Genomic DNA, 23,280 nt, shown 5'->3' with positions numbered 1-23,280 from the left:
ATACAGAATGTTAAAAAATGCTTATATTTATGGAATTGTTAACAGATAAAGTTGAGATTAGTTGGAAGATAGATTTTTTTTTTTTTACTTTAAAAAGTATTCATCTTTGGATCGTTCACCCCTTTTTTGAGATAATTCTATATAAAAGGAAGGATAAAAAATTCGATCTAAAAAGTGTGCGCGAAAAGAGGATGGGATTGAAAGTAAAATGAAATCGAAAAGCAATTCTGGCGGTACGCTTCCGTCAGAGATCATCCTATGAATCCCTTAAATTCAATTTTTAGTAACACGTGGATTGCAGTACGCGTTCGAGTCGCGATAAAATTGTCCTTATACGTTACGTATACAATATTATAACATCCTCCTTATTACAAATTGGCCAGCTGTTTGTTCACATCGTTGCATGCTCGAAGATTATCGCGTTATCTTCTACATTGTGTTTCTTAAACGCAGAACCTATCGGTTCCATTAGAGAGCTGCCTGATCAAGTTGTCATAAGACAGATAAACTATTCCTTAGATATAATACACAGTATGTACAAGCTGCACTAATTTCTTCATTTTTACAACACACTTGGCAGTTAGCCTAAACGCGTATCAATATTCTCTTTCACAGAAACGAAGTGACGCGCAAAATTTTGTACTTCGCGCGAATATTAAAATAGTTTCGAGTACTATGTTCCAAGGGACGAGAGAATACGCGATAAAATACAGTTTGGTCACGGTGTTGCGTAGAGTCAATCGTCGCGATAAGTAGGAGCGTCAGCGTGATCCTCGAAAGCCTAGAATCGATTAAGATTTCACAGAATCTCGCGCTGGAACATCTGTGTAACTAGCATTTAAGAACAAATACGACTTGGGATATAATCCTGTACATACTCGTTCCTTGAACTTACTATCAATAGTTACACTAACATCATCTCTGTAATTATACGTTTGTCCTTACATAGCTATCGTTTACTTTTTAATCCCGATTTACATTGTCGTTACAGCGATTACTTGTTCGACGCAGTCAAGTACCAACGTAATACACGATTACATTAAAAGAGAAAAAAGAAAACAAAGAAAACGAACCTATAATAAAACTAACGGTAAAAGGAATAATAAAGCGTCGCCTGACGTTCCCTCTGAGGGTGTACTTGGCGACGCGCGAGGATAAAACACCCCTAAACTCTTCAAGTGTCGTGTAAAAATTATTCCCGGCTAATACACAAGCCGGGCGAGCGTAAAAGTTCGAATAAAAAGAAAATAAGAGTCGACGGTGCTCGATCGCGGCACCGTTTTACGAGGAGATCGTATAAAACGTTATTGTTTCCACAGTGTCTTGGCTTCGACGTGATCTTCATTAGACATGCGACAAGCACGCCAATAAATAAGACAAACGTCCCTAGAAAAGACGTCACTCTTAACACTAGTGTCTCGTTACGCTCTATCTTACATGATCCTTGATCTTGTCAATCAACTCCTTAAGCTAAGAACCAGCACGAATGCAACGTCAGCCGTGTCCACCGTAACCGTCGAGTGTCCCGTTGCACATAACCCCGAGCGGATGACAACGACTGCATTCCTCCTCGCGTCGAGATCACTCGAGAACGTTTATTCATCACGAGTCACAGCGGCGAGTTCTAGCACGTCGGTTAGATTAAAATAAATTAGAGAAAACAAGGGGAGGGGGGTGGGAGAAAAGAATGAACGAGATCAGCGAAGGCGTCGCGTCCGAAAAGTTTGCCGCTGGTCAGCGTACAGCGGGTTCACCGGATGTGGAAGCCCCCACACGTTCGTTCGTCAGCACTCCCTTGGGCGAGCGCGGGCTCGTCCCTTTTTCAAAGGCACTACCGGTTTATTGTGACTGTGGTCATGCGTCCCTTCTTACCACGGCCACGACCTCGCGGCCTCATCTTCGTCGGCCGACATAGGTCGATCATACCTCCGTGCCATCCTCGCCCTCGTCCTCGTACAAAGGTCCATTTGTCGACTTCTTCTTAGGCTTTGGCGGCGGCCTGGGCGGCACTTTCCTACTCAGCGTGTTGCTGCTCGACTGTGGCTGCTGTTGGCTGAGCACATGATTGCTATCTGTAGACTCGTCGGCCAGTTTCGTAGGCCACTCGGCCGCGCCTTCAGGAGCGGCTCTGTCCAGCGGGCTGCTGGTCAGGATGTTCGGCGTGCTTCGTTGTATCGTGCCATAGTGCGAGTTGGGCGTGCCAGGCAGCGGCCGACTCCTCATGGAGGACAAAGGTTCGGGACTTTTGTTCAGAGAGAGGACTGAGCTGCCGTCAGCGGTGGTGCGCAGCCCCAGATTGTCGTAGACTGGCTCTAGTCTGTCTGTGGGCGAGGTGGGTGGGCCGCTGCTCCAGCTGGGCGCCCTGGGTCTCCTGGGGATCGTGACGTAGCCGTGCCGAGGCATCACTGGCGCGATTGTGGAGCTCGTCAGCCCGTACGGCGTAACGCTCCGGTTGTGGGGCAGGGTCTTGAACGCGGCCGGATATTGGTTCGAGGGTGAGCCGTACGTGGCTGCGGCGGATGTCGCGTGCTGACTCGGAAGACGCGTGTTGTCGGGCGCTGTGGACGCTTGGCTGGTCGGCGATGCGCCCCGACCTCCGGAGAAAGCCAGAAGATCGGGCGGATATTGTCGGTAGCTGCCGCCCCCTCCGCGGCACAGGGTACCGGTACCGCCCTCGAGTTCCGGTGTCGCTCGTTCTTCCCTCTCGTCGTCGCCGACCCCTCCGATCACTCCGCTGCCGACACCACCACCGATACCGTCAGCTGCCAGTACATGAACAAAAAAAAAGGACGAACGTTAAAACAGAAAAGTGAACCTCGCGTCATAATAAAATAATTCAAAAAAATTAAGTGGGTCCAGGCGTCCTGGGGGTCTCTACCCCTTCTAGGAACTGCGGTTTTCTGGGAGAAAAGGGAGAATTAGTCTGGGGACATTCGTTCGACCGTGTTTGAGATTAGAGAATCTAGTTTCCAGTCGACACAGATTTCTGCATTTCGAGACTTATGCATGTATGGTTTCATTTCCTATAGGTACCTTAATTTCCAAGTTTTAATATGTAATTTTGTATCTCCTCAAAAAGGCAGAGTTGTTTAATGTATTTTGAATGTAGGTAGTTAGGTTATTCTGTATGTAGAATTGTGTGGAACCTAGTATTGTACTTTTAGTACTAAAAGTATTGTACTAAAAGTACAATACTAGTTAGTATTAACACGTTCACAGCCCATCAAAAATGTACTGCTTCGCTTCTGCATTTCAGAAAGTGATGCAAGTTTCGTTTAGAAACCAAGAAGATTTACACAGTCTTCCATCATAAATTCAACAAGAGTCTGACGTAAATATCCTTCAAAATGCCCTGACCCAGACATGGGTCAAAGGTCTATGATCGTGTTAAACTATCCTAATTAAGTTTAGTCAACAGATTAAATATTGCAAATGTACTGACTGAATTATACCTACAATCGACAGATCTTCAGACCTAAGTTTTTTGCACCAGCCAGAGGTGTCAATGTACGTGTTTTCCATATCCATATAACCGAAAGTGTGCGAGACACGACGATAAGGAGCGTCATTATGACAAGAACATCTCAGTCGCAACTCCTTTGCAAAGAAATTCCGATAACACGTCAGATACCGCGCATCAGTATTAGAGAAGGTTACATAATGTATAAGACCTGTCGCGGGTAATATCGCGGAAAGACACGAATCGATCGCGAGGCTCGCGAGATAAAGTTTCATCGGAGAGAAAAGTGGGTCGACTTTTGCCGCGCTTCGCGAAACGCTTGTTCGAGTTGTAATTTAAACGGCACAGCAGGAGCTGTCGTAACGAATCTGTCAAGAAAATGAAATACAGGCAGGTGTCGATGCACTCGCCCGTTTTTATCGTCAAAGACTCTCAGGGGGCCGCAGTCATCTCGGCGCGAAGTCCTCCCTACGTCCGCGTAAAATCTTTACGAGTGGTAAACGAGAAGCAGCAATTTCAGGGAGCTCCTATCACGGTGTTCGCACGTTTCACTACATTTGAATCCTGTTCAATGGCAATCGGAAGGAGAAGTAGAACGAGGGAGACGAGGGTAGCGGGACTAACCTTCCTCTGTAAGTATAAAGGGATGCCATGCGCGTAAGGGTAGTCGGAAAACGGAAGTTGCCCCTTCAGACGCGAGATTCTCGACAATTTCAATTACCATCTTGGAGAGTGGATAGGACTGCGTCTCTACTGCGTGCGTGCACGAAAGAATCGTCCGTATCGTTCTCGATAAACCGCCAACTCGCTAATGCAGCCTGAGCGTATTGTAACGATTATTACTCTCCCTTTGTGCAGCTCGAACTCGAACGTCGCATAACGTGTGCTTCCCTCTTCGCTTATCAATTTAATCGTCTACTTTACGCGTACAATCCCAGACTATAGCCCGCTCCGCTTTTGTTTTCCCGGTATTTTGGTTATTTAAGCTAGAAAGCAACTAATGTTCTAATAAGCGGCTGTGTTTCTTGCGCTCTTAGGACAACTTTTCGTTTCGCCTTACAGTTCAATTATAGATTTTGCTTCCCTCGTTTCGTCACGTATGTAAACTCGATCAGGTAATAAGTTATATAATTTTGACTCACAAGATTATCAATACGTAATAGCTATTATTTAAAAGCAGAAATATTTGACTCGCCTTGAACGTTTCGTGCCGACGCATAATTTAACGACCGCATGCCGCGTTACGTATTTACATCTTTATCAAAATAATTATTTCATAAAACGACACGCCTGTGAAACGCGACGATTAGATACGTCGCGTTTAATTAACGACGCTCGACGCTTGCGCGCGAGCAAGAGCGGCTTCCTGCGCGGAAAACGAGGTTGCTCGCAGAGAAAAACGCTATCGTAACTAGACACAAATGACGAACGCCTTTCTCCTCTCTCCTTATCCGTTGCACGCCCTCATTAATCTTGCAACGAGTCTTAGCCGATACTTGTTAACCCAGGATCGATGGCGCCTCATTTATCTGCCCGCTGGGGATTACCGAACCCCAACCGCATCACGCTAATACGATTCTGTGTCTTAAACTTAAATACATTCGTCGTTCACCATTCAATTAACCAATTCTAGACCGTAATTAGCGATGATACTGTTCTCAACGATGTAAAGTGAATGTTTTCTGAAGGAAATCGGAAGATTAATGACCCTGACACTAACAATATGTACCTAAATTGGATTTCAGCTTCACAGCGGCGTTTACCGTGGAAATTCATTGGAGGTGAATCGATCGATCTTTACCCTGATATTAAGTTGATCGTCAAGCTATTATATTTTAAATAATCTTCAGTCTTTAATTACTTGTCGACGTGGAGATAGTTTTAAAAATTACCATTTTTTCCTGTTTGATCCACAATATCTAATAAACAACTTTACATGTGCAAAACCATTATTCTTCGGATTTCCTTGGTACCGACATTGGCGACAGAGTTAGTGGAACACATATAGCGACGTCATAAAAGCAACAGGAGGTAAATGCTATAATGCACTTAAGTATTAGCATAGTTTTATTATGATACTTTTTGCGCGGAACTTTATAGGCGCATTCAAGGCTAATGCTCTCGTTCTCCTCGCTACCACTTGTTGGCTCGCAAGTGGCTTCGGTTGCTATGACAGCATCTCTCAATCATATGTATTTTCTTCAGCATCTCCCCTGAATTGGATACTATCTGCTATGGCAGATAATACTAGACATAAAAAATATGTCGAGGATTTTGTAAAAAGATAATGAAAGAGAGGTTTAACTGGAATAGCAGGAGAGAACCGCTTGACCTAGAACGTGCTCACAAAGCTGCTCCCTATAATGCTACTCCAGGACTTTGCATTTACCAAGGCGAGTATACACTCTTAACCTGCGAGAGTTGGACAGTAATTGATTATTTTTTGATTACTTTTGCAATTAAGGAAAGCGATGGTAGTAAACATTAATAAATGTTAGATTTTCAAGGACCACTCGAAAGAACTCAAAACAGTGTTAGTAATAAAGAAACACGTTGAATTTCTTCCAAGTGAATGTGTTGAGACTGATTAATTTGATAAGTCACTCTCTTAAGCTCTCAAGCGATTCTAACCCAAAGTCTGCATCCAGGATGCACTCCCTCCCAGGAAGATAGCACCAAATGAAATTTCTCAAACGTTTTTCCTAAGACCACAGCTCCCTTGGTCATGGGAAAGTCCATCCTTAACAAAGACCAGACAATAATTAATTATCACTGAGATCAACTAGCACCCGTAAGACTTCTAATTTCTAGCTTTATTAGCACCAGCATCTTATCAAACAAAATGTTTGCAAGTACTTCTGTATCTATTCAATAATTGTCATTGCTTTCATGATTATACTATTCAGTTTATATCGGTACCGCCATTAAATGATCAATTCAATCACAGTAAATGTCTGTAGTTACGTTCTGTACTTAATGATTAAGAAATCAACTATACCTGATGATTGCATTCGTTTCCACAACTCTTACCATTTACTAATTTAGCAGCAATAAATTACCGCCTCAATTACCTCCTAACTATTTACAATCGACATCCCTTAGCCCAATTACACCCTGCCCAACTATAGATTTCCCTGTCCCCCAATAAATACCGAAGAAACACACCTACCAACTTGCACCCTCAGGACTATCACCTCCTATCGTTTAAATCTACCCCAAGCACGTCGCTACCTAGTTTCCACTAACTACACGGTACCTCGCACGATGCACCATCGAGCCCGAGCGAACGTCGATCGTCCCGCGAACGTTCCACGTTCCGCCGTGACCAGCCGACGGAAGTAACAAATAGTTAGTAGCTAGCACCTGGCCACGCACTGTTTAGTAATGTAGGCAGTGTACTGACCGAAGACCGAGTCGTTGTCGAGCAGCGTACGGTTCAGCTCCGTCATCTCGGTACCGTGTGACGTCACGGACGGCGCCTCGTACCGTCTAGGTGGCTTCACCACGGGATTTATGGTGGTGATCAGCGATTTCTCCTGCTCGCCGAGGCCGTGGTGCTCCATCGAGGCCGCCTCGAGGCCCTTCTCGTCGTGCCTGGTCCGCCTACGACGGCAATAGCACACGCAGAGGGAGACGGTGACGACGAGGAGCAGCAACGCCGTCACGCCGAGGCCCAGGGCCAGCGGCAGGCTGATCATGTTGTCCTTGCTGCCTATGCCATCACCAGCGATAGCTAGGCTCACGTTCTTCTCCGTATTTCCGCCAGGGCTTTTCGCCATGCAGACGTAATCACCCTTGTCCGAGGGAGTGACGTCTGGAATTGTGAGGTTCAGCCAGTCGTGGCTCGACTTCAGGATGTAGCCCTTCTCGCCGTTATGCCGCCTCGTGTGGTTAGTTAGGGTTCTTGATCGGTAGACCCAGGACAGCTGAAACCGAGTAGAGGGTTTTGGATCGTGAGCGTTCGAGGCACGTTCTCAAAGCTTAACAAGTTGAGCGCGGCACTGGTCCCTGGGGATCGGCAGTGGACTTAGCAAAATCGGTGCTGCACTCAACGTGTTAAAGAGCAAGGTCTTGGTCTACTAGGTCTTTAAGACGTCGCAGGGGAACACCGTTGGACGCGAGAATTCTAAGGGTGTTCTTAGTTTTCAGCCTTCGTGCTGGGAAAAGTTCGAATGAACCTCGTTATTACACGCAAAAGCTAACGTAACGACACGTTTCAAAAGGCCAGCCTCTGTTTCTTTTTCTCCTTCCCACGGTGCACTCGGGGCGAAATCAAAGAATTTCTTTAAATCAAGAAAGAGAAAGAAGAAAAATATTCGCAACACGTTTTCAACGCTTCCCCTCGCGACACGGTTGAAGCTATTGAAATTTTATGAATATCCCCTAAAGCGATTCCGTTAATTTGTCCCGGGTCAGTCACCGCGTGAAATCTCCTTCTCCTAGGGAGACCTAGCGAGGTATTACTTTCTCGCTGGGTAACGCGAACAAGCGGGAGAGTTTAAAGAAATGCATTTACAGCGAGCGAACTTTAGAGAATCTCCTTCTGAGATCAGGGAACAATATCTTTCGGAGAAGAATGTTTAGAAGTTTCCATGCCAAGTTGCTAGAATGCTGTTTAACCGACGCAATCCTTTCAGCGGACCTAACCCCCGCGTCGAGCCAGATTGTGTACCGAATTGCTTGCAAGTTACTTTAGATTACCAGAGTCAACTCTTCAACATTTAATCCCACATTTCCCTGCAATATTTTACCCTCCTGCTTCATTTTTTTTCCCCTTGATTATCCCCTTTTCCTAAGATGCCCTGCTATCTGCTATAGTTACCTGTGGTCGTGGGATCCCCGATGCTTTGCACCAGAAGGTAACATTCCCTCTGCCAGTCTCGATCTTCACCGACGGTCCAATCGTGAAGATCTCGGGTTTGCAAGCGAACTCATCGCTGGAGATCTCATCCCACATTTTGCCAGCGAGGGTTGCAGGCTGCTGGCACGTGGTGGGCTTCGTGTACAGTTTGCGTTCGATCGTCCAATCGCGAAAGCTCTTGAGTCGGCAGTTGCAATTCCATGGATTGTTGTGAAGCTCCAAGCTGCCAAGCTTCGGTAAGGACTCGAAGCTCTGCACGTTCAGGGAGGTAAGATTATTCCCAGCCAAGGTCAGCTGTTGGAGACCAGGCAGATTACGGAAGGTCTTATCCTCGATGCGTTCCAGCTCGTTGTCCGACAACATCACCTTCTGGAGGTAAGTCAAGTCACGAAATAGCCAATTTTCCAGCACCTTTAGCTTGTTCTCGTTCAGCAGAAGCACCCTCAGTCTCTGGGTCTCCTCGAAGGTGCCTGGATAAAGGGTCCTGATGTTGTTCCCCGATAGATCGATCTCGATCACGATCTTCAGACCATTGAACGTGTCCGGGTGGATCGATTCAATCTCACATTTTCGCAGCACCAGTTTGTGCAGGTTCACCAGACGGACGCGGTTGAAGGCGTCGTGTATCAGGTACGTGATACGGTTCCCCGTCAGGTCGAAGCTCTGGATTTCGGAGGACAGGCCGACAGGTATATGCGTGAGGTTCTGGTTGTTGCATTCGGCGGTCTTCTTGCCAGATACCCATCTGCACTTGCACGAGGATGAGCATTGCGCCGTCCAATCTTCCTGGCACCAGCACACGACGACCACCAGCGTCGAGTAAAGTAACAGTTTCGCTGTTCTTAGCTCCATCCCGAGGATTTCTGTTAACAAGAGAAACACGAACGGGGAGATTAGAACAAGTTTCCAGCGTGTACTGGCGTGTATTGGGTCCGCTGAAGATGCTCCGAAATATTTGAATAACCCTAGCAAGGCAGCACTGATAGGAATCTCTGCTGTTGGGTAAAGTTCGGTTGGGAACTTATATTGGAGAATGATAGTTGGGGAAGAATCTGCCATTACTGTTGGCTATAGTGTTTTGGATAACTACAAAGATACTGTTTCGTTATAAGCGCACTGTTATATTCACTGTACCTAGAAATTATTTAGACCAAACAAGTTTCGCTTGTTATGTGTTATTACATCTGCAGGAAGACCATAACGGGCTACCACGATGTAAGTTGACGCCACAATCGTGTTCCTACCTCGTAACTCATTAACAAGCTGTGAATATACAGTGAGGAGACACCCTGCAGGACCTTCAAAATCCAGAGGAATGAGCAACTGATATTCTCAGAAACTCCATGGAGAAAAAGATCAAGGTAGTCTTAAAATTGCTGCTACCACCCATTTTCCTTCACGTCTCACCTTCAGCGGGACAAGAATAAGTTATCGGTGTCTTGGTCTCACAAATCTGTCTTTTACACACCGTAAGTTTGCACAAACTTACGCCATCACAGCGAGTAAGTGCTTCAACTAAAAAGTATCAAGCTGAACCGCTGCAACACGACGTGCGCTATCGCGTTTTCAAAGAACGGCTTCTTGTCAATTAGTATTTCTGCAGGCGGGTGGAAGGAGTACTCGTTATCGAACGAAATTCCCTGTAATCAGTCGGTAGATCTGCAGGCCGTTCAGCGCGGGACTTTTAATTAGAAACATTTTTAACTGGCAAAGGTTTTACGCAAAACCTTGTACTTCCGGGGCGGAGGATGGCTATAAGACCGGAGCAATACGATCAACAAGAGGAATCTCAAGTTCTCCTCTTATCAGAGGAAAATCCGAGAACGTTGCGCTACAATACTTCCGGAGCCATCGGCATCTCTGTTTTCGTTACCCTCCTTCCATTCCTTCCTCGATTCTTTTTTCGTGTTTTTACGTCGCTCCACCCAGTCGGTTCCCTTTATATTTCTTAGCCCGTTTCGTTAATCTCAAAGCGGGAGGAGAACGCCTTAAGCGCGCGCGGACCGTTGGCAATTTAACTTAATATCGTTTTGGTGTCCCCTTGGCCCCCTAACATTCCCTGTCGTCGGTCGACGAGCGCATAGCTGAAGTTAAATTAATACAACGCGACGCCGAGCACGCTTTACCCCTTTTATTATCGTCGGGACCCGCAGAGTCCGAGGTTGTGCATCAAATTACTCTTTCCGCTGGGAGGCAGCGGGTACAATTCATTTTGTGCCTCCCTCCGGGATAGAGCCCAGAAGAAGAGGTCGAGGAAACGGCCGTGCACCAACGACTGCGACTACGCCAACGACATAGACGCTCTTGCGCCATTTGAATTTATTCCAAAACTCCGAGGGGAAGGATGAAGCGCCGGGAGGAAGACGGCAACCCGCTTCGCGTTGCCTCTCGAGTGTGACGAAAAATTGAGAGAAGCAAGGGAGGTAGGTGCACGCGGGGCAAATCGATTCTTCGGCCCATCTTCACCTCGGAAGAACCCTCGAACATTATAATAATGTCAATCATCGTGGGCTAGGTATAAGTGAATGTTACGCAAATTCAATTACTGTTGACGCGAGTACACATCGCTGACAAACTGTGTTTGTCAAGTATAGGCTCGCGGTATGGGATGAAAATAGCTTTAGGTGTTGCCTGTTATCAAATATTTACGATGGAAACAACATTGGGAACCGTGACGCGACTCTAAGCTATTTGGGAGGATCGAACACGGGATGTAACGCGCTTAGCGGAGGTTGCTTATTATGTTAGAGATGGGGGCTAAATTGGGATAGGTTTTCCGCCTACTGTCAGTATTTATGCAGTGTAATAATATTACGTAACTTTAGTATTACGTTCTACGCCCACCCGCGAGTGAATCTCGACTTCTACGTGACTGGTTCTCCGAAAGTACCTATATAAATTTCAATCCAAAATCTCCGTGGGGATTCTCATGACTTGTTCAAGCCTCGGTTAAACTGTTACTTGAGTCATTTAATCTCAGTCAGAAGTAGTTTTATGAAAAATTATTTTATATATTTGCATCTTATTTTCCATAACTTCTTCACGCACCGGAGATTATTCCGATTTTGTATCACTTCATATGCTTCGAGTCAAGAAGTTACCAATTAGTCCTATACTTTACTAGAGTTTTTATGCTCGCCAGAGAACAGCAGCGGGTACGAAATCAATAAATAACGCGATTTGAAGATAATGCAAATCTCTATTTTCCAGTGACGTAGCAGTGGACAGTAATCCTCTATGCATGAGTCAAATCCCTTCGCTCGAAAAGCTGGGATCAGTATAAAATCAATCGCAGCAAACTGGTATTAGTAGAATCCTTATAAAGTGTATCATTTGAACGAACTTTAATAACGATTTGAATGAAGTATGAGAAACAGGAGTACATTTCTTATAATTTTCTGTGATCGAATTCTCAAAAAAACATGAAAAATTTATACGTTAAAGTCTTTAGGATCTGAAATATTGAAGACAAATGAAAATGACTACCTTTCAGTTACTAAAACAATAGTAAAACCAAGCTCACTAATTATTTCAGACCCTGGTCCCGCCTTCGCCAACAGAATTAACCAAAAGCAACAAGAAACCATTCAGAAAATACGATTACTCTAGAACCGCCTCTCCCACAATAATAGGAAATCACCCTCGGAAAAAGCGGTGTTCGCGAGCGTCTCGAAGGACTCCGCATCAAATCGATTAATTTCGTTCACCAGTAGGAGTGAACGTCGCGTCGTCGAGGAAGAAACGAATGGGCTGGGTACCGAGAATTTATTTCGAGATTCCCTCGATTCCCCTGTTGGGCGAATCGCGGTAACTTTCCACATGCACGCCTCGGATCGACAAACTTTTTGAAGTCCCCGCCCGCGACGAAGAAAACTCGTGGCCCTTTGCACGTCACCTATGGACTTTATCTCGAGGAGACCAGAAGCACGAGCCTTTTGTGCTCCGGTACGCGGTGAACCGCTTCAAGACAAAATAAATACGGTCCCGGGCTTCATTGTGCGTTCCATTTTTCTCGTTACGTCGTTCTCCACCCTTCTCCGTTCCTCATTCTTCCTCGCTCGCTTCTCTTCGATTTTTCCACCCTTCCCTTCTCCCGCCAGCCCGACACATTTCTGCCCGGAGCTTTTTCTTCCCTTTTTCAGCCTCCCGGCGTCGTGCCGGTTTCACCCGATCCTTCTAACGCGCATCGATCGATCGCATTTGACTTGTAAATATCAGGCCAACGAGGACATTAGATATGCATAAGGCGAAAGTAAAGAGTTTGTATACCTCCTCTTTCTCTATGTATGTATGGGGAGGTACATATATCACAATTACTTGGAAATGTATTCCGCGAAATGAATTTGGCGGATTTGTCTGGTTTCAAGTTAATGGAAGGGAGAAGTATTAAAAAAGTCTTTCTTCAGATAAGTTTCAAGTTTATCACTGTTCCTCGCTATATATATGTTCTATCTCGCTTCAGAGATAAATATATTTTCCAAGTATCCAATCTTATCTCCATTACAATATTTAAATTAAAAAAATAATTAAGTATACTATAAGTAATTTTTTAAAAGATCTTCCAAGATTCCTAACACACAAAAATTCTGCCCATTAAAGATAGAAATATCCCTACCAAGTCCTGTTTGATACAGAGTCAAACTACTTCCCAGAATACATGGAATGCTCATCACGAATGCGCACATTCAGTGGAAAGCAAATTGATTGCAGTATTGACACACACAATTGTCTAGAAGTTTCAAAGCGTCACAGCGTCGCAAACTTGATCAACGACATTGTGGAGAAGAGTCCTTTGAGCTATCTCGGCGCTGAAGCGTACTCCTAATCCTAACATATCAGCGTAGAATACTAAAATGCCCCGCCTTATATTATATAATATCCTGCTCCTCTGCCTCTGGAATATTTAGGGTAGTCACATTAGATACACCAAGTGGAGGCTGAGAAGAACAGGGGGTGTTTCGGGGTGAGACAGAGGGCGAGCTAGAAGCAGCGTCTTTTGGAAACGCGATCCGGAAGGACCCATCAACGTGACCTGTTCCAAGACGTCCACAGTCGGAAGGAGCCTGACATGGACATACATTCTCACGTGGCTGTGCGTGCAAGTGTGGCTGCTGGTGGTTTGCATACCTTGGAAACAGATCAGATAACGAGGGAGGCCGTGTTTTTTTTTCGTTGGGGCGGAATTTCAAATTCGGACATTCTCTATCAATCAAAATCAGCAGGCTACAACGATGTGTCGGTCATTGTGCTGTTTTCATAAAAACTTCATCGATCATGTTGACCGCGACCAACAAGATTATTATCTCTCGCTCCTCCCCCCAGGCCGTTCTTCCCCTTTCTGCCCCTTTTTGTTACAACCTCGTGTCATCGAGTAAAAAGCTTCTCATCCTGTGGAATCTATTGGTAAATCTGACACGCGAGAACTTGATGCAGAAATAATTATATTGCTATCACTGTTGTATGCAAAATAGGATAGAAGTTTAGCTTACTGTGTGCTGAGTTTTAATTCTGAAATATAGGATGTTTCTTTTTGTCTTCAAAATGGACCTAGCACGCGCTGCAAGAGTGAGGCAAATTGAAGCACTCAGCGTGGATGACACAATTTCGCGTCAGATACAGAAAACGTTCCAAATGGAACTTGATTCACACTATCAGTTTAGCCGCCGGCAGACTACTGTCCAATTTTTGTTTTTTGCTTGGTAAATGCCCGATCACCGTCTGCCGGTTGTCGGGCGGAGTGGTGTGAATGTTACCATGTACAATCCACTGTAGTATGTTTGGTCGGACTAGCTAGGGATAGCTAGACGAGCAGAGAAACCATGTTGAAGTGAGTGCTTGGAGACTGGTACTCTTCCAATTAAAGTTGTAATCTTTGGTATTTGGTTAAAGTAGTTTTTATTCGACTCTTTTTCTCTATAGAAAAAGCTTTCAGAATTGACAAACTGTCGCTTTTTTTTCTCTGAATTTTCTATGCCATTAAAATTTCCATTATGATTGCCATTCGGAATATCCCCAGAATTTCTAGAGGCGAGTTCTGCGTCCCCAGATGCAGTGATTAGCGTATTTTTTTATATGCAAAAAGGATTTCCTTGCGTCGACGAGACTCTCGATTAATATCCGCTATTTTGCGAGTAATCGTCCAGGTGCGAGCCCAATGAATTATAGGGTGATCGTCGGTTTGCCCAGCCATTATAAATCCCATCACTCCCCTCTGACTGTCACGGATATCCTTCAAACGATGAACGTCACGTTTAGTGTATACAATCATCGACTAGTCGAAGCTGTTTCAATGATATAATTATACGACAGGTTAATTGAATTGAGCCTGGGAAACCTGTTGTCTGCGACTCGCAAAATGAATGACGTTCAACTTCCAATTGCAGGAGAATATAGAATCCTCTTATGGTCTTCTGTAAGAGACAAGTGAGTCTCCTCCTTTCATAATATTTTTTAAAAATACATACCATCGTTAATTGGCTGGTGGTTCTTTTCACCCTTTAAATTATCGAATATTCAAATTTTAAATTTATAAGTTATACCAATATTTTATTATATTGGCTTCCTACTCAATCATTGTCACGCTAATTATATTGCAATTAACCCCTCTAATGTCTGTACTAAAATTCTGTACTGTAGTGATTGATATTAACCAAAATTATCTATCCTAATTTTCTATAAATTTCAAGTTCCCATAATTTTGAAGTAACTTTTCTATATCCTACTCTTACCATCTTCTACCTCGGAGTTTCCCAAGACTAAGGTCTCAATTATATGAAACGTTTGCAATATACACTGGCAATAACGCGATTCAATTTTTCCCCTCTAGGTTCCCTGCACTGTGGAGGGTTCATTCGAGGGCCTTTATGCGATTAATCGCCCGTGGAAATCTGTCGTTGCATATGCACTCACACGGTCCAGAGGGTCTCCAATGAGATAGCAACGAGTCGCGTTCAGTCGATTCGATCGAATAAACTCTGCCGATAGTCGATTGCAGGAAATGCGTTACCTCCAAGCCTTTTCTCGTATCCACGACAATCGAGTGGCTCCGTCTAAATTCACGTTGCAAAAGGGGAATCCACTTTTCCTAGAACGGCGTCTGTTTAAAAACCATCCGCCTGCTACTTTTCCACTTTAGAAAACTAAATTTCCTTCGTCCCACACGAAGGAAAACCAAATTAATCAAGCGCTTTCTCCAAGATATTCTTCTTTAAACTGAATTTCGTTCCTTCGTTATATAACCTTCTAGTTTCTCTCTAATTTTCAGAGAACAGTTTTTCAATTACCCGTTGCTAAATCTCCAACTATTAATTTTATTGTAGAAAAACTAGAAGCCATAATTCATGAGGGTAAGTTCTCCTGCAAGATAAATTTGACGAATTGACTGGCAGGCTACGCTTGCCAAAAGTTATATCAGACTTCGTAAAATCTTCGAACCTCATCTGAAAATTTCCCCTAGAACGACTTCCTGGGTCATTGCTTCGACTCTTTCCATCCACGCGGGATGAGGAAAAAAGCAGGAGGGGCGCTCGAGGACGCTTGCTCCTTATTAGCCGAAAGTTCGGCAAGGAGTATTTTTATACAGTTGCAATCGTGATCTCGACGACTTCAGGATCCACGGCGAAGTTGGGATAATTATACGCAGTCCGAGCGTCTTCGAAGTGGAATCGATTCGCTACCGTTACAGAAGAAGGAAAGCAAGAGATCGGGCATTAGGATCCTCCTGGAGGCGGTGTCGTCTATATACGGTACATTATATTCCAGTTACCACGGAAACTTCTCTCAAGATTCAGTTTCGAAGTGGAACGGCACGGGCGCAATAACGAAACCAGGAGGGGTGGAAAAGTTTTCGCTAAATTGGTCGGTCGAAATACAAATCGCCGCCGTGGTCGATGCAAACCGCATAGACACGGACTTCCTCTTCTACCGAAATAATTATATTATCTGGTCGAATTTTCCAGAATCGGTCGCTTCCACTGTGTTTTCTTTTCCAAATATCAGTTTCATGAAATTGCGAGGCTTGATACAATTATGGTGGAATGTAGTTTTAACTTTTATTTCTGTTAGAAAATTCAGTTTAATTGATGGCTCCCGCTGGTGTGTAATATAATATTACATACTGGTAGCCAAACCTTATGATGATAGAAACCATACTTATTTCGGTTATCAAATATACTCTAGTGGAGGCGAAATTGAAGCGATGTTCTAGGTATATAGTTAAAATATTCCAGTGAACACTAGTATAAGTAAAGGAAAATACCTGAAAAGATATATGTCTGAGAAAATAGGCTTATTATACCTAATTTTATGTTAAATAACTTTAATACTGATAGTCAAAACCAAAGAGTAGCAATAATGTTGCTATGTAACAAAATAGTGGGTACATAGAAAAGAATTTCATTCCACATAACCTAACGTTTATTATTCAGAGTTTATTCATAGTGTAACAAGTAAAAAATCGACCGTTTATTAGCGAGAACGCTGTTCGTAATTTCCTCGTTTACAAAAATACCGTGCCGATAAACACATTTCTGCAGCGAAGGGGTGGGGCTCGAATTTTGCATGAGCCACTGTGTGTTCCAGCTATCGAAACTTTTCCATTTTCCCTCTTGTAATATTTCTCCACTGTGTGTTCTGATCACGGTATAAATATCGCGAGCTTCGACTGGAGCGTTTCATTAAAAACCAAAAGGCTTCTGGGCCAATTGTAATCGACCACGAAAAATTAATGGTCTGCTCTATATTACCCGTGGAAAATACATTATCTATTCAATAACGGACACTCGACGGCGCTGACCATCGAAAATCGAGCATCGAAAAAGCAGAAGGGTTTCGAGCGACACTACACAGAACGTGTTTCATAATTCGACCACTTTTCGAGTGACTGCGTCTCGCGTGCAGACCTTCGACTGTTTCTCGAGCAGAAAACACTAGGAAGTCCGGATAATCGGCTTTGTCGCGCGCACAATGCTCCTTTGGCCGAGGGGGAGGTCGGAGCTTTTCGCAGCCATCGAACCGTTTCCATTGCGTCTGCACCGGAGGCGCAAAGTGCCAAAGGCGCCACGGCAATCGACTTTCTAATTATAAACGGGAGACGACTGGAGCCAGAGGGTTGCCTGAACTCGCGGGGTCACTCCTCCTCGATAAGCTGTTAATACTTAATTACCAATGAATATCGATACCCCGTCGACGGCTGCTCGAATAATAGTATCGCTGATAACACAATTCTGAGCGCGCGAGAGGACTCCAGTTACGAACGCTTCCGCAATTATTCCCGTATTTTCCATTTGCATGCGCGCGACAAATTCCCAGAAACCGATAATAACGAGCCTGCCCCTTTGTAAAGGAAAAGACGATCGATCCGCTACTGGGATTCCGCGTTGTTGCCTGCCTAACGCGATCGCGGTATCCGTCACGGTGGAGAAGCGCCATGCTTTATGCGGTCGTTTTGATATTGTGGACGGATTTATAGCGATTGACGACGGCTGCGCTTAAGAACAGCTTTCGTGGGGAATAAAAGCTGGAATGAGATGGTCATTTTTGCGGGAATAAATCATTGATATGAAGTACGCAGCTATAGACAAGCAGGATCTGTCGTTTAGATGCTGCATATCACCAAATAACATTTCACCCAAGACGTTTAGATTCCTCAAGAATATTCCATCCAATTTATCCAATTCCCTCGACACATGTCGCATTAAACTTGCAGTCTAAAACATAAAAAAAATATACCAGCGAATTGAAGCGGGGTTTACAGTTTCCCATAATCCCCTAGAATGACACTGTTCTTCCCCGCGTTTCCACTCAGATGGTCGTGCAGCGCGAGAAAGAAATCCTATCGATCGTGAGAAACGTACGCTAATAACGCGAGGGTGGTTCCGCCAATTCTGAGCGTCGCAGCGAAGGGTTGTGTCTCTGTGACGTGGCGCGGAAACGGGGAAACCGAAGCGATGCCCTAGAAGGCTCAGCGAGCAAGATATTAATACGGGTACGGAGTCGATATACACCTGCTGCCTCCCCACCCCTACGGGGATGACACCCTTTATGTAACTAAACCACTCGTCGTCTATCCAGCTCCACGTACGCAATGCGATAGTGTGCGCGCCGTTTCGCGTGCACACGGGGAAACAGGAGAATGCTGCTCGTGATTACGACGTACGACTGTCTCCGGAGAGGCCCGTAAGGAAGAACGATGTCGCAGCGAGGGAAGATACACGTGCCCGACTGCAACGAGGATCATATGTGCCACTGGTGTCCTCCTGTCACCTCTGACCCGTCCCTCTGCTCTTCGTCGGCCTAAATGGCGTTTGCTTGTGCCACGGTAAGTGGCAAAGGGTGTAGAATTTGGGAGCGTTGGGAAATTGGACGTCGCCTGACGAGGGGGATTACAGTCGTGATTCTTTGTATGAATTAGAAGTGCAATGTCGAGCATGTATCACGAGGTTTTTCTGGAGGTACTCCTGGGTTAGGTGAGGTTGAAAATGAAAGCCTGCTGTTTTCTATGTAAAATACTTTATAGATTATCTGTCGTTTCCTTTTACACGTACATGTGAATTTTCAGAAAACAGATGCTTCATTTATAGGAAAGAGTAGAATTAAACTCATTTTATATTAATTGTGATATGAGTAATCCTGTCTAAATGGATACTTAATATTTCAACGATAATATAAAACCTACAGAATTCTTGATATAATGGAGAGATAGATCGAATGAATATTTCATCGAGTAATTAGCGATCAGTTTATACAGTTTTAATTTATAGATATCTTTAATATTGACTGTCAGGAGCAGAGAAAATCGGTGCATTGAAACGTGAACCCAAATTCCTCGTTTGCCAGATGATTGGCTCGGTACAAATGGAGCTATCGAGGTCATCGAGAGATTCTTTTCCTCTAAGCCTAATATTCGAAATGACTGCCGGCTATAAATGCAACGAACGATGCATGGAAACTCTCAGCGCGAATAGCTTTCGTAAAAAATGCTAATTACTTCCTCTAGCCGAGTCAGTGCCATGAAATGCTGAAATCTGATGTTCCAAATGCATCTCTCGTACAAAGTTTCAGCCTCGAAAATTAATTTAAAGCTAGGAGCATGTACATATCTTGTAGAATTAACTTCAAACGTAGCAACAAAGTAACAGACGCTAAACTATGAATATTCATTTTGTATGAAACGTGTTTAATTACCGACAATTAATACTGCATTCCCAATTCTCTCTAGCAGTATGTACAAAAACTTAAAAAACAGTTATTAAAAATGACTAACGTTCTCGATCAAAGGATGAAGTAATTTACGTGGCAGTCAAACAACGAATGGCGCCAATGTGCGAAAGATTTATATGACTTACAGTGTACACTTACGCGAGGGAAATTATGCAGCCCACTTGTTCGATCTCGGTTTCAAGCACGCAAGTAGAGGAGATATTTGATGGATATGGTGTTGCAGTTTCTAACGCTGTAATTACGTATCGCGGGAACGTCATAATGAAGCGCGAAACTGAGAAAAACGCAGCCTCTATTTCCGGCCGAGGAATATTAAAATTCCAACGAAAGTTCGACACGCGCCGTATTCCTTAATTTCCACGTACATGTTATGCAGCATTGATACATTTAACACATATGCACTTGCTTCTGGACTCCTCCAAAGTGATAAAAAAAATACACTACGTGAATAATATCATTCTGCTTCTGTCCCTCATATCACGGCATTTTCACATCGTGGAACTATAATGTTTAACCAGTGATCTGACTCAGCCCGCACCATCTCGTTTTGCCACCCATACGAAACTGAGCCATCGAAGATGCACGCGTGCTCGCTACGAGGAAATGCGCGAGACTAAGAATAGTTCAGCGCTTTGTTATTCAGGCAGCCGCGATTATAACCCGCTGCAATAATTTCTCTTCTATCTATCTGTAAACACACGCGAGTAGATGCAATAAAGCGCGCAGATGTCAAAAGAGACGCAGCTGTGCCCGGTAGAAGACTCGCATTTGTCATCGGATCGTTAAGATTACACGTACGATTCTATATGAAGGGGTATCCCTTAAGACTGACGTCGTTTGGTCTATTAAAACGAGCTAATTTCAGAATAATGTAGAGCAATTCAATTAGTGAGTTGACGAACAGTAAAAGTCTAAAATTAACAATTTCAAATACCTCATTTCCAAACTATATCTGGATCCCAGAACTAGAGTGTATTAAATTTACTTCTCTTTTGTGTGATATAAAATACTTTGGCTCAAAGATCCATATATAGTTCTCAGATTATTTGAAAATAGCAAACTTTGGACTTGTACTGTTCCTCAGTTCACCTATTAAATTTTTATTTCCTCTAACTAATTCAGCTAGAAAAAGACCATTGATTTCCATTTCCACAGAAACCTAAGGAACTTAATCTTTCCCACGCCTTTGTAATCGCGATTTAATCATAAATTGTATAAAACCGTCAACCATCGCGGGTTCGCGACCCAGGGCAGAGAGTCGCGTCGACGACGAGACGAGTTCAGCGAACCCGTTGCGATTAATGGAAAAGAAGGTCGCCCTCGGGGGAGGGACAGGAGCCTGACTAGCAAAAAAAATCGCGAAGAAACGATAATGAGCGTGTTATGGTAACGGAGCAGATAATGAGAAAGCCAGCGTAAATCTTCGGCTGCGAGGTCATTTATCCGAGGGGATACGGGGATTTAAAGGGTCCGCGGAAGATGGTATGTTCTCGGTAATTTTCTTCCAGAGGCTGAGAAGCTAGTTCTCGGTCAGAAACAGTGGAAATGCGCAGCTAGAAAAGACAGAAAATGCTTTTTCCAGCATGTAATTATCAACGACATTTCTCTGGGTCCGCAATAAGCAACTTCGCCAGGTGAAACGATAACAGGAGGCAAGATAAAACTGAATTTCTTTTAATCTTCTTTCCTTAACCTTTAGTTTTTATGATGGGAAGAATTGCCCCTGGATAATTAACAGCTTCTGTGTATTCTTTTTTTGTAACAATTATGTACGCAAATGGGAAGGAAATCAAGCGAGGAATAACGTCGCGGATAACAAGCATCTGGCGTCAAAGTAATAGAACATCCCCGTTACCCTCGATCTCGTTAAAATTCTATTGGAAATCGTTATGCGTGGCGACGGCACTGTTCTCTGTCGCAAAATGCAATTTCTTATCGGATCGCAAACCCTTAATCAAGCGAAAGTCCTTTTTTCTTGCGTTTTCTCTCGACTTTTTCCTCTCCTTTGATAGAGTCATGGTCAAGGATTTGTTTTATACAGTTTAAGAATTCCTACAAGTGTAGGAACTAAAAATTGATCGTATTTTTCATATTATTTTCCCTTTCTTTTAGAGTGAATTTGAGCTCAAAAAGCAAGGAAAATATTAATGCAGATACATTAAAAAAATATGAGAATGATATGGACGATGTTCTACACCATCTATCACTCTGTTAGAAACTATTTTACTGGTACTTCAAAAAAGCAACTCAGTTTTCTGTGAAAAACGAACCTTCCTTGATATGCGTTTTGAATGAACGTATTCTACATACGTCGATGTGTCGTATATACAAAAGGATTGGTAACACACAATCTGTAAAATCTTTATTACGTAAATAAACCAATGCAAAATACAATCACCTTCAGCCATAAAAAAGTATCTATCTATGTTATCTAGTTTTGCTATTTCAGATTAATTTCTTTTTACTTAAAACCTTCTACTGAATTAACTTAAATCCTTTCAAATCTACCTATCCCATATCGCCTTGTTTCAAGCGCCCCCAATGAACCCAATATAGAATCTAATCGTCAGAGTATGTTTCTCTCCAGAATATCAATCAGCAAATAGAAAATTCCTCGCAGAAACCCATCGATTCGAGCAAGTAAAGCGTATCAGTTACGAGAGGATGCAGTTTATGTTCTTTCCAATACCAAAGTGCATCTAATAGCACAAGTTTCTTCGACTTACGGTGCGGACCAACGGCTACCTTGTTTTCCGGTACTTTCGAATTGCTTGAATATTTACAAACCGCGTGTCGCGGCCACGATATTGCGTAAACTTTTCAAATAAGTGAACTAATCTTGTAAATCATTCGTCAGAGTACACATCGAGAATTTTCTGCGTTGAAATGTCAATTGAAGACATGCCCAAGACGTGCAAGATCAATCGTTAAAGCTATTGATTCGACTCTTCTATTTTTCGGACCATCCAATTCCAAAAAAATTGGTTGATTAATGTTGGTTGATCACTGTTGAGTGAAATGAATAGAACGTCACTGCTGATAGGTATTTTAGGTCACACGAATTTTAGATCTAACACAATCGTCGGAGATTTGAAATGGCAGAACGAACACAATTTCGATAAAATCGGTGAAACTCCACAAGCTCGAATTTTTAGTTCTTCATCATGAGATATACAGTTCTCAATCAATCAAGCAATAATTGCTGGAAAATATTTGTAAAATATATTTCCAATTCTATAAATTCGCCATCTCAATTTATCATGCTCCACTGCAATTTATTTACGTAAACATTAATTATTTCTCCTTGGACCAGGGGCACTATGAGAAATTCCCAAGTCACGTCTTAAAGGAACGTTTGTTATTTTCCATAACGACTGGCTAGGAGAAAAATTGATTTTTCAAAGCTGCCAGAGGCAGAGCTATTTTTTCTTCGCGCAGCTCCCCTTTGATCTCGTCCGTCAGTCTATCAGACATCGTTTGGGTACGCAAATGAGAAACTTCCGATTCCGTGAAGTATTCAGGAATCACATCTACGTGTATTAAGGCCGCCCCCCGTTCGAAATATGGCTGGGAACAAAATTATTTCTCGGATTACCTTTGCCAGCGATATGCTCGTTTCTGTGACGAGGGTAAATCGAAACATGGTTGAGAGGAGCACTTTTTACCCGTCGTATCGAACTACATATTTTCCAGGAAAGTTAAGACACGATGCAGCTCCTTACATTCCCCAAGCATTTCC

The 23,280-nt window shown here is 43.5% G+C and overlaps 1 protein-coding gene across 1 annotated transcript in view; it reads right to left on the bottom strand.

Moving 5' to 3' along the window:
- Positions 1–1,679: 1,679 nt before the first annotated feature.
- Kek5 (leucine-rich repeat, immunoglobulin-like domain-containing kekkon 5 protein) overlaps positions 1,680–23,280 on the bottom strand; it is a 63,467-nt gene continuing 41,866 nt past the window's right edge. Inside the window, exons 3-5 of the mRNA XM_076393578.1 lie at positions 8,283–9,184; positions 6,864–7,386; positions 1,680–2,762 (exon numbers count right to left, since the gene is read on the bottom strand). Coding sequence (XP_076249693.1) covers positions 1,921–2,762; positions 6,864–7,386; positions 8,283–9,184 — 2,267 coding nt within the window. The 3' untranslated portion in view covers positions 1,680–1,920. The remainder of the gene's footprint in view (positions 2,763–6,863; positions 7,387–8,282; positions 9,185–23,280) is intronic.

The sequence above is a fragment of the Calliopsis andreniformis genome, chromosome 3 (assembly GCF_051401765.1).
Source record: "Calliopsis andreniformis isolate RMS-2024a chromosome 3, iyCalAndr_principal, whole genome shotgun sequence".
NCBI lineage: Eukaryota > Metazoa > Arthropoda > Insecta > Hymenoptera > Andrenidae > Calliopsis > Calliopsis andreniformis.
The sequence above is the reverse complement of the archived record's forward strand: the minus strand, read 5'-3'. Positions and strand labels throughout refer to the sequence as shown.